This window comes from Thunnus albacares, chromosome 17, assembly GCF_914725855.1.
Source record: "Thunnus albacares chromosome 17, fThuAlb1.1, whole genome shotgun sequence".
Taxonomy (NCBI): Eukaryota; Metazoa; Chordata; class Actinopteri; order Scombriformes; family Scombridae; genus Thunnus; species Thunnus albacares.
The window spans coordinates 12,891,929-12,912,767 of record NC_058122.1 but is presented as its reverse complement, the minus strand read 5'-3'; the positions used below and the strand labels follow the sequence as shown (position 1 = coordinate 12,912,767).

The window sequence follows — 20,839 nt, the reverse complement described above, 5'->3', positions numbered from 1 at the left end:
AGATCGTTTTGACACTATAGTTTGTCAGGCTAACGGATTAAAGGCAACGGATGAGGGTAACGGCCATTGTATTAAACCATTTTTCAAAACATTCAATATCTTTGTTGCCAAATTACAGGTATTTGAAATCAGTTCATAAATAAATAAATACATATCTCAAATGGCAGCCTGTGCTATAAATGCTCACATAGAGCGAGTGTACATTTCCATTGGAGAATTTCCATCATTTAAACAACTCTGAGTTCCTCTTTTTAAAAGAAATACTGCTCTGTCTTTGATTAATTTATGGTGATCAATTTTTTTGTTCTTTCTTGGTATTTGCCTCTTGCAGAAAAGCAACACCACTGGAATGCTTTTAATGTGAAATACACGACGTGTGAGTTTGCACCACATTAAGACAACAAAAACAGGAACAGGTGACAGCACTGACCAGAACATCTTACCTGGTTATGATGTTCGATGCCCATACTGATGGTGTTGATGAGAATAGCGATCATGATGCCCCTGCTGAAGTACTTGCTCTCCACAATGCCCCACAGTCTCCTCCTCATACCATTCCAAATGTCCTTACAATATCTAAAGCATGTCTTCTTCTTCTTCTTCTTCTTCCTCTCTCCATCTCCTCTCTCCTCTAAGTGGTTCTCCTCCTTGCTGGTCTCCTTCACAGCATCCTCCTCATCTTCCTCCCCGTTGGCGGAGTCTCCCACAGCCCTCGCACCCTCTTTTAATGCTAATGCACATATAGGGCAGTCCTCGGGATTCTCAGGCACAGCCAGACTGATGGAGTTGGCTAGTGGCTGAGAGCCATGGTCTTGCTTGCTTTGGTGTGGACAGTGGGATACTACAGAGATGCAGGCAATGAAATAGAGAGAATATGAGCCTGTGGATGCACTTTAATTTCAGATGTTCAGGTGTTCTTTTGCATGATAAGAAAAATCAAGATGTAAAGTATATTTTGGACAATATGAGGCAGACCTTACCAAAAGTAAAAGTTAAAATCTCATCCATTAAAATACAGCCATACTGTATTTATACTCAAACCCAGTTACACAGTTCTACATGTTGTCTGAAATTAAAATGTCAAATGTTACATAAATAAAACATATGCATTTTCTGAGGTCCCCCTACTCACATTTTGGGTGCCTTGAATGGTGGCGCTCTCCATTCACATTCCCTCCACCACGCCTGTTGCCCCTGCCTCCACCAGCAGGCGGGGGCTTGCCCCTCAGCGTGTAGTAGAGAGCTGCCGATCTCCTCTTAGCCTTGCGGAGGACATGGCAGACCAGCTGGAAGATCTCCTCATAGCAATCTCCTGGCTCAGCCATGCTGGCCAGGGTGGAGGAGGACAGGCATTGCGCCCTTTGCTCCTGCATCAGCTGGTGTTCCCGCTGTTTGGTCTCTGAGAACTGAGTGGCAATAACCACCAGGCACAGGTTGATCATGAAGAATGAACCAATCTGGATGGGTGTAGAACAACAAACAGAAGGTTGGAACTTGGTGTGATGTACAGTACATCAAGTGAAATAAAGCCAGTGCAACCAACTGAAAATGACTGCAAAGAACTCTGGGCTCACAAAGGATGAATTGTTTTGTGGAAAAGAAAGGGAGTCAAGAGCTAGTGCAGAAGCCAAGATTAAACAAACGTAACTACCCTAAATAAACCAAGAAGCACCAGTTCAGTGTCTTATTTAAAATCGGCGCCCAGATAGCTGAATGGTTACTGCGTATACCATATGACTACAATGTCTCTGGTTCAATTCAAACCAGAGACCTATATTCCGTGTCATACCCATCTCTCTCTCCACATGATTCCTGTCTGCCCACTATCGAATAAATGCCAAAAAACCCCCTCTGTTCTCTGTTTAGGAGCGGCTGAGATTGACACTTAAATGAGAATATCTGGTCCACCTTAAAGGTCAGTGAGCCTGGTCAGGTTAAGCTAACCCGTTGTCGCTTACTTCGAGGCTAACCCCCTTCAGTTTTCCAGCAGTTGGGGAAACAACAGACAAGACTTTTCTTGGTCTTGAGAAGCTGCAGCATTTATTAACTGACACACTGTAGCCTATACTGTTCATTTACTGCCAGATTGACAACTTACAGGTAACCCTTTCCTCTGCTCTGCTCACATCACTTTTCTGTCACTCGCTCTACTTGCCCAACCACACACATTACACACTGCACTATAGGAGCTACGCCACTCTTATAACAGATAGATGTCCTTTAAAGAATAAGGAGAGAGAGGATTCTGGGATTTGATGCACTGGTCGATGATTCAAAACAATTCCACAATGACGTAGGGTGTTATCGTGCTCGCACAGTGTGTGAGTTAAAATCATTAGTAGCCAATTGATATTAATGATCGCGTGAAATTTTAACAGTGGCGTTCATAATTCTGCAGCGGTGCAAATTATGAAAATACAGCCTTGGTTGTATATCAAGATCACACATTTGCTGATTTTAATTATGTGTGCCAATCCCCCTGTAGAAATGTTAGCACACATGCTAAGGATGGCTGGCTTCCCACCAAACCAAGGATGATAGGAGCAGACAGACAGAGCCAACACATGCCTAAAGCACAGTTCAGCGTCTGCCTATCTTTCTCTTTGTTTTATTCCTAGACTCTGACTTAAGGTTCTCTCCACCCCTACTCCAACTCAGTATCTTTCTTTACTTTTCTCATGCTCATGCTCAGCATTGCTTCTCATTACCTATCAGTGTATCTCTATTTTTTAGTCTTTTTCACCAATGAGTCAAAGTAAGGGTTGAAGGGCAGGGGTTAGTTGTAGGGAGGAGATGGGGTGCAAACGTGTTAGCTGACCCTTTTTGTGGCAGTAATGGAAGTCACTATAGGGCTGCTGAAATGGCTTTTATTGGACTGCTCTGAGCTGGTTAAGGAACAACGATTAGATCAATATTGTCTAATGCTGAACAACTCAAAACCAGACTGCTGGATGTAAAGAGCAGCTTGTAGCCGGGTCTACGTTTTGTTCATTGTAAATCTGAACATGTATCCCTCTTTCCTCTTGGACAGAGCTCTCTCTCTCTCTCTCTCTCTCACACACACACACACACACATACACACAAATAAATACACTTGCAAGGACAAAATGTTTGGAGCAGGAACACTCAATAAAACATGCGCAGATATAAAATCCAAACAGAATAACCTTCCACCTACACAGTACACTTTCATCCACAGTGATCAAAGATGCAGGACAAGGTGAAGGAGAGAGTGGAGAAGCTGAGGAGGAATGAAAAAAGAAAGACAGACTCCTGAGATATTCACAGAGAGAGAAAGAGAGAGAAAACAGGGGGGGGGGGGGGGGGGGGGGGGGGGGGGTGAGAGGGAGGAGAGATGCCCATCTGTGGTCTGTGGGTCAAAGCAGGTCTGCAGGTGTGTGGGGCTTTGATTTCCCTCCAGGCTTGCATCTGTTTGTGTGTGTGTGTGTGTATGTCTATTCTGTGATTCTGATCAGTAGACAGCTTTGCGCATAATCAGGGAGGGCAGTCCAATATCACGCATTCAGATGATCACTGAATTATGCATGCATGAATACACACACACACACACACAAACACACACACACAGTCACATAGACAAAAGCATGTGTGGTCACACACTCACACACATTCAAATTAAGATGGCAGCCTTAGCTTACTAGTGATTGCGTGTGTCTGTGTGCTTCCATGCAGAAGCTGTCACATACATTTATGTGTATACATATACACACATACACACATACACACACACACAACCTCCTAATAACTGCCCTCTTGGTAGCACTTAGCTCTAAGTCACTTAAATCCATTTACTCACACTCTTCAGTGTGTACACTTGGGTTGCACACTTGACAGTATATCAAGCAGATAGAGATGAGACTCTGTGTAACGGCAGAGGTCAAACTTCCCTTTGTGTCTGAGTTTTATATCGGGGAACACACACTTATTGGACCAACTAACAGGCAGTGGAGCACAGTATACTGCCACCTAATAACTACACATCAGAGTGGAATAGAGAGAGGGGGGAAAAAGAGAAAGAACTGGCCAAGTAAAAGGAAACAAGAGACAGGAGTACAAATTAGAGAGTCAAGGTGACCCACCCTAATTGTGTGAACAACACCTTAGGGGCCCACTGTGGTGCCAGCCCAGAAACTTCTCATAGTGTCAACAATACTTCCAAGGCATCCCTCAGGACCTCTGACTACAAATTGCTAAACAGACTGGAGCCTTGCAAGGAAGCACATTTGTGTCTATCAATCATCACAGAGGGAGCAGTGTGTTTCTCTAGTTGTTAGGTGTTGTGCAAGTAATTGAGCTCTGTATATTGAACATAAAGCAAATTGTTTTCGCTCAGAGCCTAATTGTAGTGGTTCAACTGGGACGTGAAATTACATATGTGATACATTTGTGGTCAGATCAATTTCATGTGTCCTGTTGGACATTTGTGTAATTGTTGTAAAGGGATGCTCAATCCTCATGAGATTTTGATCAATGGAGCAGTTTAAACCAGGAAAAAAAAGTTTACACTGACCCATTGTCAGCTATCTTTGGGTCCCAAAAAGCGCTTATACTAGCAATGCCAATCTCAGGTCAAATTCTGCCAAAGATTCACATAATGCCAGTGATGTGAGGAAGAAGTGGGCAAGAAAGGGGGAAAGAGAGAAAGAATTGGACCTACCCTATGAAAGATCATAGGGTAGGTCTTACACTGTGTTTGGTTTTGTTCCTTTGTGGGAGTTTTAGCGTACTTGTGACTGATTGCTGTGTTTGTATTCTTTACTTTGTTTCATCTTTTTTTTAATTTATCCTATCACCTTCCATTCACTCACTCCCTCTCACTTGTCTTTGTTCGATATTATTTTGACGCTCTCCTCTTTCACCTCCTTTTTTCTCCTCCTGGTCTAATTTTCAGGCTTTCCAGACCCACTTACTAAAGAATGTATGTCAATTTCTTATTGTGTTCACCTGCTGGCAGCTAAGTGCAACATCTGGGGCGTCTATTGTGCGTCTGCTGCTACACGTAGAGACTGACTGCTGTTTTACTGACAGACAGTAGCATGGAAATGCAGATTTAAACAACCTTCATTGTGCTGCCATCTGGCTCTGCGTGCAAAGAGCTGATTTAGCTCTTGTACACAGTGTGTACAAGACAGTACAGTACATTTTCTCTTGGGCATATAAGTTTTCTTCTGTTTTTTTTTTTTCCCAACTGTACTTCCTCCTCCTCTCCCTTTTTTTCTCTCTCACCACCAAAGATAAATTTACGTAACATCCACCTCCTTGCCTCCCTCAAACATTGATTGTAGACAGTCCTTTATGCTACTATTGATTTTCACAAGTCTATTAACACTTCAATCCACCTCTCAGGAAATATCCTCATTCAATTTATTGATGGCAGGAGACCACAGTGTCTAACTTCAGTTACACTTCATTCTTTCTTTATTTTTTAGTCATCAGAACACACTGTATACTGGATGTGACAGCTAGTAGGGATGTAGAATACTAATATACTGATAAATGTAGTAATAAACGTTACTTACAATGATGAGTAAGATGAAGTAGATGAAGTTGTAGAAGGAATGGGCATCCATTACATTATACATGATCTCTACCCAGCCCTCCAGAGTGATCACCTAGGAGGAAAGGTTCAACTGAGATTAACATTAACACATTTTGCACCACGGCATGATCAGCAGAATTGAATTGTAGGAAAAGCTTTACTTTACAGAACAAGTGCGGCATAGTTCATATCATAAAATTCTAAGCTTGATAGACCTGCGTGTGTGAAGATGGCATTCACACATGTCTGTAGGTGAACATACCTGAAAAATTACTATCCAGGCATAGACAATGTTGTCAAAGTTGATGGCACCTTTGTGGGGGTTACTACTCCCCGTGTGGCAGCGAGTGTAATACTGGTTCCAGTTGATGCACAGACCCATTGCATCACCAGCACCACTACCGTTTGCCATGGGCTCAGGACTCAGGCCCAGAGCATGTCTGTGGAGCGCATCCTCCTTATCCAGGCAGCACGTGCGGCCTCCTTCGCGCCTCGCTGGCACGTCACTACATGACATGATGCCGTTATCAGACGCCAGGGAGCAAATGAAGGGTCGTTCATCATCCTCCTCCGGCTGGTAGTACGGAGGTGGCAGGGCCATACCTGAAGAGCTGGGATAGTGACAAGGTAAGAGCCTGAGTTAGTAGGTTATGGGATAGAATATTTATATGTAGTATACAACACAATATAATTTTATTATGTTTCACTATCATATTTGGGATGTTTTATATAGATGTTATATAGCACAGTGAATTAAGTAAATCCCTGGAAGCCTGTGGGATAAATGCATCATTGAAGGTGAGCAAGTGAGTAAAGAAATGGAAATGATTCTGCACGTATAGGGAGTATATACTCTACTCTCTCTCACTCTCACACATGCACACAAGTATACCCGTATAGTGTCATACACACAGATGCACACATAACCAACTTTGAGGCTGTGTTGGTTTTCTTCTCACTCTCTTCCATGTCACTCTCAGTTTTTACCAATTTTGTCTCCAATCCAGTCTAATTAATAAAACAAATATCCATCTTTGCTTTAGAGATCCAAAAGATGTTGACCTTACTAGACTCATACATGGATCAGTATGGAGCTGTAACACAGTATATACAGTTTTTGTGCATACGTGTGCGTGTGTGTGTGTGTGAGAAAAAACCCTGACGTAGCAGTGAACTAGCGAACACCACCTAAAGCTAATGCAGAAAACCAAAGGCATGCTGACAGGTTTAGTAAACAGGGGTAGGGTCATGTGTTGGTCAGGATATGACAAAATGAGTGGCCTGAAGAGAAATCAAGCTGCATCTAAGACGTTACATTCAATTGCATAAAGCCCCCTTATCTATCAGTATGGAGAAGGAGCACCTATGGCAAACTTTGTTGTTCTAAGTTTGTATACAACTCTATTAGACTTTGTTAGTTTGAGTCAGTGAACCAGAGAATTAGAATAAATTTGTGTTGTTTATTTGCAGTTAGCTTTGCCATCAGAGGTGAGTCAATTAATCTTACAGCAGCACCTGTGCTCTCACTTTTTTTTTTTTTGGGTTTGCTCCTGTTTGGTGGTGCAGCAAGAGTGATGAAACTAATTCATTCAATTCATTTGTGAAAACCAAAAAAAAAAAAAAGCTGTGGTGACAGCTTTCCAAACAGCCATCAATGCATCATAGGGCTTACTAATTAATTACTCACACAAGACACAAAGAACGGCAATCTTTCGCAGCCATTCTAGCACATCATGGTAATACCTTATAATATAAAACGCAAAAATATAAAGATTTGCTGCATTCTGGTGGCACAGATTGTCACTCAGGTGTGTAACAGGGGATTCAGCTGGTAGCCCATTCCTTCAACACCTTGCAAGTAAATAATTGGTCTGATCTTGACAAAGCAGAAATAACAAGTGAGTTCTGCCATTTGAAACCGGAACAGCTGTCTGCTGCTGCCCTGATTACACAGCTGAACACATGGACCTCATTTGACTGGGACTGTGATAGGTGGAGATAATCATATATCACTTTCTGAGATGCAATGTGTTCAAGAAGGCAGGATTTTAATGAGTGCCAAGAGGTCATTGAAGAGGAGCTCTAAAATGTCTAATGGGGACCTTGTGTTCTTAATCTGATAGAAATTAGGGTGCGTTCTCTTAATGTATACATCAGGATCTGTCCTGATACAGAAACAGATGTATAATTTGTAGTCAAAGACACAGGCATGAAAAGAGAGAAAGTGATAGTTACGAAGCTAACAAACCAATTGACAAGCACATCATTGGAGATGAGTGTGTTTAGCACCAGACGACAGATTGTTTAATCATGTATACTAAGTCATGTGGAAAGTGTATGTGCGCTCGTGTACCCTAGCATGAAATCAGAGGAAATTACACACATACACACACCGTCAATGAACTAATTTACTCTCTGTTTAGTAATCCTTGTGAGTGAGTGATTGAGTAGTGTCTTTGGCTGATTCTTGCTTGAACGTAATGACACACATCTCTAAAATCTGAATCCAACTGATTGCCACTGGCTGAAGCACCTTATCATTTCCCAAGATGACTCCTGTACCTCTCAGTTTTAATGAAAGCATGCCAAAAGAGTCTGTCTTTCACTTCATGTCCATCTAGGGACTCAGGCTCATGTCCCTTTGCGGATTTATCGAAAGTGAAAGTTTTTGATGTGCTGATGGAGCTATTTTGATGATTTTCACTACAAATACCACTGAACAGAGGAAAAAAAGTATAGTTTTTAAGGATATATTAATCCAAAGCAGTAGATGGGGGAAGGAAAAACACAAATGAGTTATGGTAGTAAAATAGACAACACTATTGACATAAGCCCAGTACAAGATTAAGAGTCCTTGGAAAATGGAAAATAAAAAAAGGAAAAATAGTCCTACAGCCAGTTAGTGAGACCTATGACGTGTGTGTGTGATCGGACATGACTGGAGTAAATGAGGACAAGGTGTGGGTGCTCATACCAAGGTCTGGGCCTGGGGAAGACAAAAATAGACCCCCTCTGTCACCAGGCCATCATTACTGAACACACGCATTCAGGGTCACTTGACCTTCAGTATTTTCTCATTGCGCTGTCTCCGTCTGTCACTCCAGCTCTCCCTTTTCTCTCTTCTTTCTTTCTTTCTTTCTTTTTTTCCTGTATGTATCAGTCTCCTCTCATTCTTTTTTCTCTCTGCAAGGGGAGTAAATAATCAGGGAAAGATTGGCTTAAGGCAGATCGTATGTAATGCACACACCTGCACAACCGCAGTCAATTCACCGTGCCACTTGCCCTGATACACTCACATACTGTGCACCTCAAGCAAACTACAATACAGTACAACATTGCCTTACAGTGCATTTGACACCTGAACCCTTTTACTCTTTCTTTTTGTCCCTCTTCCTTTTCCTTTCTCTCCTTTGCCTTCCTTTTTCTCCCTTTGTTCCAACTCTAACTCCTCTTCTCTTTCCTTCTCTCTTTCAGATTGCCTCTACTCTCTATTCCTCTCTTTTCCACCTATCCCCCCTTTCCTGTCCTCTTCGGTTCTCTCAATCCATCTCTGTCTCCTCCAGTCAATATTTGGATGGATACTGCTGACATACTTAGCGGGAGAATTTCTCTTTTCTTCCGCAACCACAAACCACACACAACACATAGAAATGCACACTAATTCCATGATCAATAGTAACAGTGGCCATACCGGGATATACCACTCCTCATGGAGAGTAGCTTGGAAGCCATGCATTGATTTGGTGGCAGAGCATAGTGTCCAGGTATGAATTGAAACACAATGACTTTACTGTATGGAGGACACATAAGACTGACAACAGAGATGGATAAAAGAAAGGATGTCAAAAAAGTGCTGCACTAGCTATGCTAAAGAGAAAGCGATAAAGACTTAGAGACAGGGAGAAAGAAAGAAAGAAAGAAAGAAAGAAAGAAAGATGGAGAGATAGAGAGACTCTGTCAGCGTAGTGGAGCATGAATGAAGGCTGTTGCCCCCATGCTGGTGACTTGGCATTGCACAGCACGGCATAGCAAAACCTGGCATCACACTGAGAACACACCTGCTAGCGGAAAGAAAGCCGGTGAGAGTGATCAAGGCTACAGCGTAACAGAGGAAAGAGACAGTTTCCAGCAACGGTACTAAGTGAACGGTGCTGTGGGACAGTTGGGGAGGGAAGATTGGCTAGAAAAAGAATGACAGAAAGGAAGATACACCATATTAAAATGTATATAGTAAGGGAGGCTAAGGAGGAGAAACAGGGGACAAACTCCCCTTTACAATAAAAACATCTGCCAGAGTGCCTCCTCTCTATGGCCATTAGTGCAAGATATTTGTTGTAATGGGACAGCTTAGAGGTGTGAATGTGTCTTTGCAAGTCTGGATCACTCCGCAACAAATCCTCTGTGTGTGTTTTTTACAACTTGCAAGAACAAATAAGCATCTAAGGTGAATGGAAAGATTATGATAAGATAAATAAGCAAGCTATTTATAGAAGGTATAGAAGAAGGCATGAAAAAGAGAGAGATAGAGATCAAAGGAAGGAGGGTGTAAAATAGCAAAGTGAATGCTGCACTTGACTGTGACACTTAGCCCACTCCATTATAACCTCTCAGAGAGCTAACGTTAGCTCTTTACTTAGCATAATAGTCCTCAAGCGTTAACTCACTACGACCTTTCTAATTAAGCACTCGAGCACCCCGGCTAACCTGCATAATATGTTAATACAATGCTTTAAATAATATGCAAAAATAATACTTTGCTTAAATAACTGGCAACACTCAGTTCAATCTGAGATCACTGCTAAAAAATCTGCAGCTGCATTAGTCAGCAAGCGTGCGTGGGAGTTAGGAGTGTATCAATCAGTCTACTGGAAGAAAAACGTTTTCTAAAGCTGGATTAAAGCAACATTGTGATTGTCTAGTCTAGTGATCCCCCAGGGCTAAACTTTTTCTTCTCCTTTCTTTTTGCTTCACTGCATCCAGGAAAATCAAAGTAAACTCCTCAGATGGTCCTATTACTCATGAACTCACCCTTTAGACCGGTGAAGATAAATGTAGAAAACACTGGTTTAAGTACCCTTGTGATGTGATTGCTGTAAATGTTATTAGACTAAATGTCAGCTCTCAACATTAAGAGGAGGACAAAGCAGGCGGGAAAGTGCTAGCTGGCGGACACGTGTCCCCTTTCATCTGGTTATTACATCCGTCATTAGTATACGCTGCATCAGCATAACCGGAGATGGTACGGAGTAATATACATGGCTTATATACATATTAAACCACACACATCAGGGGCGTGTGTCTCTCTAGCAAGCTGATGCCAGCATAAAAAGGAAATTAAGATAATGCCATGAAATCAAACACTCTTGAAACCTGGTGAATGTCACTCTCACACACACACACACACACACATTCACAGACACAGTAGGTGATGTTGTCATGTAGGGTCATGAATATGGAGGGATGCAGCTGGAATCTAATCAACTTCTTAGTTGCAAGACAAGGACAAGGAAATAGCTTGAGAGAGAGAGAGATGGAAACTGATAAAGAGGTAGAAAGACAGGAGTCAAACGCTGGGACACAGAGTTATGCTCTTGTATGCACTAAAGTTAAACACACAGTATTTGTATAACCTTGTATGGAATGTGGAAGGGGAAAAGATCTATTAAAGTGCATGTTATATAGAAATGGTACTGTATATTTTACAAAATAATATTTCAATAGATTTATTACTGTAATATGTTTTTTTTTATTTTCACTAGTATGACATGATGAAGGTGAGAAGAATGGAAAAGAATACAGGTGAGGTTTGAGGGCAGCGTGAAATTCTTTTTGTGGCCCATCAACTTAATTTTTAGAAACAAAAGCAATAACACAACACACACAATGTACACACTAATGTACAGTGTAACTCACAGAGTGAAGTTCTCTTCAAGGTAGCAGCGGTTCCGCAGTAGACCCGCCCACAGCTGCACGCCAATGATCCCGAAGATGAAGAAGACGAAGAAGCAGAGCAGTAGCACGTTGCCCAGCATGGGTAGAGTGTCCAGCAGCAGGTTCACCAGGATACGCATACCTGTGTATTTTAACAGATCAATCAATCAATGAACTGTAAGACAATAACACGAGGGAGCCATAAACTAATGTATTAGTGATTGACTGTGGTCATCTATTTTATCTCATGAAAACTTATTACCAACATTTCTACATTCAAAGCACTGAATGAGTATTTACCACTACATTGATTTTGAAGGAAACATAATTGATTCCTTGCTTATGTTCACTGCCAATGTTTCTGCCATTACAGGAGATGCTTTGAGAGAAGTAAACACATCCTGTGTAGAGCTTCAAGTCAGTCTAGACTTTTTCAATATTTAACCAAGACCGTCTTTCCCTTGCCATAACAAAGTTCTTTGATTAGCTTAAATATGACCATAGACAACATTCTTTACGCTTTAATGACTTTGAGTGGATATTATAAGGAAGAATTAAATATGTTGTCAACATTTTTTTTTTTAATGTTTCCTCGTTATACTGATAAAAATTCATTCTGGGTGGTATAAATGTATTCACTGTTGCAATCAGGTAGTATATGACTGTAATTTCTAGAGGACAGAGATATTTAAAAGCATTCCCCACATTTCTACACATTGGTGTGAGACATCAACAACGGCAGTTACAATTCAGTATATGACAGCAAACTGATTTGAAAGCACAATTTAAGAATTAAACAGAAGGTGATAAAAAAAGAAACATGGAAGCATACACAGTGAACAAAAAGAGAGACACGGTGGTTCAAAAGTGGAAGTTAACAACCTCTCCAGAGGAGGCAATATGTAAGACAAACACTTCTGTGGCAACATGGGGAGACCGAAATAGTAGGTACGCTGTACACGAACCATCCCCCAACAGATCAAGAGCTTTAAAGTTAGAATATCATTAAGAAAAACACACATATTAATGTCAGTCCACAACATGAAAAGAAAACAAAGCATAATCAGGCTACATGGGGTCTCATTCATGATTAGATGAAGCCTAATTGCATACAAGCATATCCCCTGTCAAATAATGATGACCTCATCCCCTGTGGATGGTCCCGTCCCGCAGTGATGACATATTGAGATGTGATTAGTGAAACATAATGACAGCTGATTGGAGTAACGAGAGAGAGAGGTGAAACCATCTGATGAGATCACAGCAACCCCGCACTGACACCTGAGAGAGGTGTGTGTGTGTGTGTGTGTTGCTGTTACTACTGTATGAGTGTGACTTTGTGGGCATGACAGCAACTCAACAGCAGGTTAACGTGTCATAAACACAACAGTGCATCTAAACTGCCGACAGAGTGAATGACAGGAGAGAAGCTGAGAGTGAGAGACACACAGAGAAACAGAGAGAGAGAGAGAGAGAGAGAGAGAGAGAGAGAGAGAGAGAGAGAGAGAGAGAGCGATGATGCGGATGTACACACATGTAGACAGCATTTACAAGAATGCAAACACCTGTAGTTCATTCAATTAACACAAAACAAAATGTTATAGCTCATTAAAGAAGATCTCCCCGTTCCCTAAGTGCTAATAACTCCATTTTTTTTACTACATCCACTGGGAGTGTATGCTCACTTGTAGAGGTTCATTTTTCAAGTCAACATACAGTATGTATCTGCATGTGGAGAATTAATAGATTTGAATTATTTACATGTTCTGCATAAAACTAAGTTTACTGTGTTGTTAAATCCCGAATTTGGTCAAGCTCTTTGTAGAGTAGTTGGGAATGACAATAATGTGTTACTCTTGAATTAAAAAGTAATTTCGAATTGAAATTTTGGAATTTATGGAAATTTTTATCTCAAGAGCGCAAAGGAGGGAATTTTTCTTGAGGTGAGTATACACCCTCCTCTGGCTTATTTGTCTCATTAACTGGTATTAAATGGAGAGCAGTATTGTTGCTTGTGTGTGTATGTGTCTCTGGTGGTGGCTGGAGGCGAGTCTAAATGTGTTTGTTCCCGAGGGTCCTTGTCATTAGGCCACTGTTCCATTAGGCCTAATTGGGTGAAGACAGAGAGAGATGGAGAGAGGGACAGAGAAGGAGAACAAGAATGAGATAAGGCCCGAGGGTGAGCCGAAAAATAGGGAGTGCCAAAATATGAAAGAAAGTACAGAAGAGTGAGAGAAAAAAAAAAAAAAAGAGAGAAAATGATGCATTCAATAACCACAAATATTAAAGGAAAACAAACTAAAGTTACCAGAGAGAACAAAAACAGTGTGGTATCAAAAATCTTTTTTTCCCTGCTTTTTCTGCTTTGCCTGTTCTTCTTTCATTCTCTCTCTCATTTTCTACAGTACCTGCCTCCATTTCTCTCCCCTCCTGGTGACTGTACCAGTTTGCCAGCTCCTGCTGTTCCCAGATAAAGATGGATGCCTCCCCTTGCGCCACAATGGAAACACATTTACAGCTACCTGCCTGTGCTATTCATTTATGAACCAGGAGAATTCTCTTCTCTTCGTTTCTTTTCTCTTCTCTTCTCTTTACCTCTCTTCTCTTTTCTTCTCTTCTCCTCTCTTCTGTTTGTTGTCTTTCCCACTCCTATTCTGTCTAGCACACACACACACACACACAGGACTGGACTGGACTGGACTGCACAGGACTATTATCTGCCATTTTGTTGGAAGGTTACAAATTGAGGTGTGTGTGGGGTCAGGATGTGTTGACGCTCCCTGTGTATCTGTGGGCAAAGTAGCAATCCAACAAAACAAGGAACAAATAGCTTTATCCCCATGCTTCCTCCTCTCTAATGGGGTCACAGATAGGGAACAGAATCAGCATGAACACATCATACACACACGGATAACTATGAAGAAATATAAATAAGAGAAACTGAGAATAGGCTCATACACATACATGCATACACTTACAGCATCATATGCATCTGCTAACAAACTCATCTATCCAGAGATTCATTCTTTGATGCATAATTGTCTCCAAAAACGCATATCTGTTTACAATCTGCACACTTCTCCCTGAAACACTGTATGCACACTGCTACACACAATGTCTTCTAATCAAACATCTTGAAGCATAATGCAGTTAACATCCATATTTTGTGAGTGCTGGTGCTGTGGCTGTCTGAAATATTGGGTTGAGTGGGTTCTTTGTTGATGGCTCCACCTGAGAGATAACTTGTCCTTCGGAATGTGTGGAAAATTCAATTCAACTCAGGAGCTGAAGACAGGCTGCTTTTTCAGGTAATTACACTTAATACGAAGAATCTGCCATGATTGGACACTTCACGTTGTGAGCAAAAATCTTTGAGAATTTGCTCCAGGTAGAGGAGAAGCTATAATTTTGGATTTATGTGTAGTTATCTGTCTCAGTGGTCTGTATTTAGCAGAGAAACAATGAGAGAATGAGATGAAGAACAATACATATATATATAGTTTTACATGATGGCTTATAGAGATAACACACAAGATTAGCTTGTAGAAAAAAAGTGTTGTTGTAGTACACTCCTGCAGTCTTTTGGGCCTGTGTGGCCTCTCTCTGTTCATTGCTCTCCTCCTCACATGGAACATTTCCTGCTTACAGTATTATAGCTCTGAAATGGACCTTATTAACTCTGCCACACGGACTTATTCACGGATCTAATTTCATCTGTTAGTTCACTTTTTGTTTCCATACACAGTATTGTATCCTAAAAACTTGAAAATAACTGTTTGCAGTCACTACAAAGGCATCTTTTTCTTACAGTAACTGTCCCCAAGGTTCAAACAGAATTAGGGAACAGTGCTTTCATGCAATCAGCACCATCTGCTATAGTCTCATTTCATGATTTAAAGAGTGAAAAGGACAGTATCCCCCAGTGAGTTTAAGATACTGAGAAAAGGTTTATGCTTTGTTTAGCCAAGACATTTTGTTAAGGGATGAAGGATTGCAAGTGTTCAAGTTCATTCACTCTGATAAGTTAAGACTGATAGAGACAAATTGTGTTTCAAAACATTGGTCACTTAGATTTTAAAGCAGAGAGCTTCAGCACATTTTTATGACATAATGCATATAATTCCTATATTATTAACAGAAAATTGATAAAATCTATTAAAACAATGACGTAATTCCTGTCTACTTATCAGAAACTGCATAATATATATATACATTAGCTGCTAATGCTTGGCTAACAACTAAAGTGCTGAGATCAGTCTGAACCTATCTTGGAAAGGCTAATTGGTGCTTACAATGATTAAGAGCTGCCAGTTAGGGGAGCAGGACAAAGAAATCAATAGGTGTTAAAAAGATTGACCAAGAACTGAGTTTCAGATGAAAGGGAAAGGGTTATGGTCACGGACTGTTCAGTGAAGCAGCATTAATGGATGGTTTGTAAATTTGATAAAGCTGTGACTCAGGGTCTGAGCGGGCTGTTTGATTAAGCATAAGATGAATGTTTAATGATCCCCACGGGGGAACAGGTGGTATGCAGATGCACAAAAAAGCCAGAGATGTAATACATATACATGGATTTTCAGGAAGATGTATTTGTTCTTTATATGGACTGACAGGCACACATAAACACAAAGAGAAACTATAAGCACAAACACACAGAAAAATGCACAGGCACAAACGCACAAAAAGACTTCAAATGTTCTCACTTGGCACTCTGTTGATGGCTTTGAGGGGCCGAAGGACCCGCACCGTCCTTATGGCGGATAGGTTGATGTTCTGCAGGTCCAGTGAGTACTCTACCATCCTGGATACACAGATAGAGAAAAACAGAGAGAAAGAGCGAGAATAAATAACATCATTTAACATCTCTGTATTTACCTGGACGACCTACAGACTCAAAATATGGCAAAAAAGGGACTACCATGGCTCCAGCTGGGCCAGAGATACCTGGTTACGTTTCAACATCAGTGGTCATTCTTTGATCTAGTCTCACCTGTCCCCACCTTGATCTGTGTGAGTCTCAGCAGTATGGGAAACGCACTGACATAGAGTGGTACAACACTCCAGAGAGAGTGGCGGGGGGATAAAGTGACAAAGCATCAAAAAGGGTGAATAACATGAAAGGGAGGTGAGGAAGAGAAAGAGAGCGGGAAAAAGAGGCATTCATTCTATTCTAAGTGTTGCCTGCAGGATGTTGTGGCTCAGTCAGAGCCTGGCATCTGTTAGCAAGTCATTTCCACAGCATGGCTAAGCTGTTTGTGCCCCCAAACCTAAACCACTTTCACAGGAGAATGGCCACGCTTTGCCATATATGTGTGAAAACAGTGTGTGTATGTTTGAATGTACCACATTTATGTTACATGACTATTATTATTAACACACATACAGATACAGTGAGTGAAGGAGTTCTGCGGCAAAAAAAAAGTGGGTGTGTGCAAATGGTGAGAATTGTGTAATGAGAGTCAAGTGTGCTCATGCAAGTGTGTGCACAAAACTAATGTGCCCGAGGCTATAACAGTGTTTGGGACAGCATGATACCAACAACAGCACCAACACCACAAGCTAATAACACCCGGAGCACATCTGCAGCAGCTCACTGTCTCTCACACAGATAGACGAATTAACCATGTCATTTAAAATAATGTGTTACTTTATTGATCCCACAGGGGAGCTTTTTCTACTTGCCCTTCACCACAGCAAAGAGTCATGAACTGAGTAGCACCCCAAATCACACTTGAGTAGGAGTGCTTGTTGTAACAAAGGTTTGAACTGCTGCACTGCTGACAGGCAGTAGCTCGAACCATTAACAATTTATTCATATAGTAGGGAAGTGTTTAAATAAGTAGGCATGTGAGGGTGCTAGAGCACAAGATGAAATGCTTAATCCTTTTAGACTTATGGTAGTAGTCTAATTCTTTTGTTCTTAAAGCTCACGAGTACCACATTTCAAAGAATGCATGTTCGTGAGGATATGCAGGCAAAGCAAATTTCTCCTCCAGGTACAGTCGAAACTGTAGAAAGGCCACACTGCAGCTTGATGAAAATGTCACAGTATAGAGAAGAGCAAACAGTTGTTTTGGGGCCAGGCTTTTTCAGCTTGGCAGTGTTATTACAATTGTACCAGTGATATAATGTAGGCAGCTGAGAGGCTGAATAAAAAAAGTCAAAAGGGAGTTTTGAAGCAATTAAAACATACATGCCCCCCTTTTAGTGAGCCTAAGGGCACAGATACTGGTTATATTTTCCTTGTGAGGGATACACGGTGAGTGACAAAATATTAGATGGATGACACCAACAAAACCATTAACAATTGCATGGATTAGTGATCCAGTTCTATCTGGAGGACAAACACAGCAGCAAATGAAGTGAAGATCACAGATGTGCCTGTGTGTGTGTGTGTGGAGGGGTGGGGGGGTTTGACATGTGTGTCTTTGTGAGTGTGTGTGCACAATGTGCGTATGCGTATGTGCTCTATAGAAGTGTCTATTCCTGTACACATCAATCAGGCCGCCGTGTTTGGGAGGGTAATTAGTGGACTGCCGCAAGCCTCCTTTTTATGATTGTTCTCTATTTTTCACATTCCTTTTTTGCTCGTGACGCATTCATCTCATTCATGCTTTTATGTGACTAGTATGTGTGCACGCGCATGTGTGTGTTTGCATGCATGTTTATATCGATATAAAAGAGCTTCAGGGGAAAACCTAGGGTAGACCTAGTGAGTAGAGTTCAGAGGCAGCTTTTACATGAGAGACAAGGGAAATAAGTCTAGATATGTAAAAGCTGTCATGACCTAACTGTCAAATTAACAATATGCCCTCAACAGAGTCACCAAGTTGAAGTTCCCCAACAAAGTAGTTTGTCTGCATCACTTACATAAAAGACAACATTCGTGCATTTGACAGTTAAATAAGGAGACATGATCTACTATTTGGATCTCCTAGGAAAGTAATAAAGTTTGTGATCTTCTCATTTGCTTTTGTGGCTCACCCAAAGACTACAGCAGCAGCGCTTTCATGTTTTGTCTGTTCAATTATGTATTTAAGTTAAGCTGTTGAAGGTTTCTTTGCATATACCATCTGAAAAGACGCAGTCAGTGTTCACCAGTTTGAGTTGAGATACAGCTCCTTAATATGCTTGAGATTGTCTGACCTCTTAAGCATGCATTAGAATAAATATGGAAGACAAGACTGACTTTCTGAAAAAAGGGTCATGCGTCATGCCTGGATCAAGAAGCTCAGTGGACACAAGCAAGAAGACATACTGCTTCTTTTGCATTACTACTGCAGATATGAGACAGACTAGAAAATAAATCTCAGTGGAGTGGATTAGGCTAAAATATACAGTATACTAAAATTAAATAACATAAAACAGACTCCAAGAGGTTATGGAGCTAAAGCATGAAACCCCCCTTTGAGCCTGCCTGGACAAAAGCTTGGTCCGTACAAGGTCTGAAGGAGAGGTAACAAGGGCGATGCTCATCCAAGCATGTGAAAAAGAAAGAAAAAGAGAGGGGGAGAGAGCGAGGTGGTGCCCCTGGGTAACAGACATGGAGCTCATAGCAGACTGTCAGCTGTGATTTGGGCTGGCAAGGCTGGCACTGCCCTCTGCAATTAGCCTAGACGCTAATCTAATGGATGCTGCCAAGAGGAAATGAAGACCGAGGCGTTCACACAAATGCCTATACAAACACAGACAGATGCATGCACACATACAAAGATTAAACAAACTCAAAAGGCATAAGCTGACAAACTGTAATCTCTGTGTATTGTTCTGTGCCACACACACACACACAAACTTACACACTCACAAGCACAAACTATGAGCATCCACAGGGGATAAACTGATTCAGCTCAAATGAAGATGAATGTCCCTCCACCTACCCCAGTAAGTCTGTTGCTCTACCTTTCTTTGTCTTTTATTGTAATACAGGCACTCTCCCTATCCATCTCCCTCTTTCTCTCTCTCTCTCTCTCTCTCATACACACACAGACAAACATGCACACACACCCCACACACACACACATTTGCTTCATCACCTGTGTCTGCGCCTCTCATTTCACTTCGTTCATAGCAGGTGTCTGAGCAGGTGTGCTTTTGTTTTATCCACATGCACCCATGTAGCATGTGTGTATGTTTTTCCCATGGTAGCAGCATGTGTGATGGACACTGTGCAACCAACTTATGCAACAACATACACAATACATGATCACGGATATGTATTTTCTCGTAGGCAGGTGTTATGAATATTTCAGCAGTGGATGTCTCTTGGAAACTCGTAATTCCCAGTTCACGTCTCATGTTCCTTCATTTCTTTTTTTTCTTCCTGTCTGCCTTCGAAATACATTTTACTTCCAATCTAAACATATGTGCACGTCCAAAATACTAAAACACTCCCTAGATTCAAGTGTTGTGAAATATTCTGTGTTTATTAATGTGGAGGGATCCTAACAATTGCAGCACGTTTTCATCTTTACCCTGGTGAATACCCTATACTGCAGCGCCTAGTCTGTTCTTATATTGTAGTTTCTGTGACAGTATGCCAGAGACTGTTGCTTTATGGTTTAATTCTCATAGGACACCCCTCACATGCCTCGTCTGCTGTTATAATGAGATTGCATGTACAGTGAATCTACTGGTAAAATGTCTCCGTGGCTCTATTTGACAATGAATATGTATGATTATTATTTGATAAATATGAAAAGACCAAGACTTGTGCTGGATGAACTAGAGATGTGATTTAGTTGCTTTTTAGTTCTAGTCTGTTAGTGTTCACACTGACATACTGTACAAACAAAGCAGGAGTTGTAAACAAGAAGTCACATGGACTGACAGGTTGCTTATTCATTAGACGGTTTTGGTGACCTGTCATCCCACATTATCAGCGCTGCGCAGACTCGCAAAAAGAAAATGTAAAAATGTCTGCACCGACTGAAAAGCATGCTGCATGTCGCGCTTGACGTCTTAATTAATCTTTTCTCTGATTTAAAAAAAAACAACCCATGAACAAATACCGTATACCGTACGCAGTAGTCGAGACTTGACTGGAGTAATAGAAGGAGACTGCTACAATCAGAGGAGTGAAACAAGTCCTGGAGCACAACGTGATGGGTTGATGTGTCTTCTTTAGCTTTCTATTGCGTGCAAATGTGACTCATCCATTATCACGCTGGTCTGAGTTGCATTCTCACCACATACAAAATGCATCAGAAACACACTAGATTTCACATAAAACAACCAATTTGAGTATGAAGGCAACCTTAGTCATCATACTGAAGTTCCATACATGTTGAACCCTCACTACAGACACTATATCTCATATTTTAAGTACAAGTGAACTAACACAGTCATGTA

At 41.2% G+C, this 20,839-nt stretch overlaps 1 protein-coding gene across 7 annotated transcripts in view; it reads right to left on the bottom strand.

Annotated features, from left to right (window-relative positions):
* The window catches only part of cacna1ia (calcium voltage-gated channel subunit alpha1 Ia), a 111,343-nt gene that overhangs the window by 44,047 nt on the left and 46,457 nt on the right, over positions 1-20,839 (bottom strand). For all 7 annotated transcript variants that reach the window (XM_044330721.1, XM_044330722.1, XM_044330725.1 and 4 more), the window contains 6 exons: positions 16,195-16,292; positions 11,474-11,633; positions 5,823-6,171; positions 5,541-5,633; positions 1,133-1,457; positions 444-841 (listed from right to left, as the gene is read on the bottom strand). In XM_044330721.1, coding sequence (XP_044186656.1) covers positions 444-841; positions 1,133-1,457; positions 5,541-5,633; positions 5,823-6,171; positions 11,474-11,633; positions 16,195-16,292 — 1,423 coding nt within the window. The remainder of the gene's footprint in view (positions 1-443; positions 842-1,132; positions 1,458-5,540; positions 5,634-5,822; positions 6,172-11,473; positions 11,634-16,194; positions 16,293-20,839) is intronic.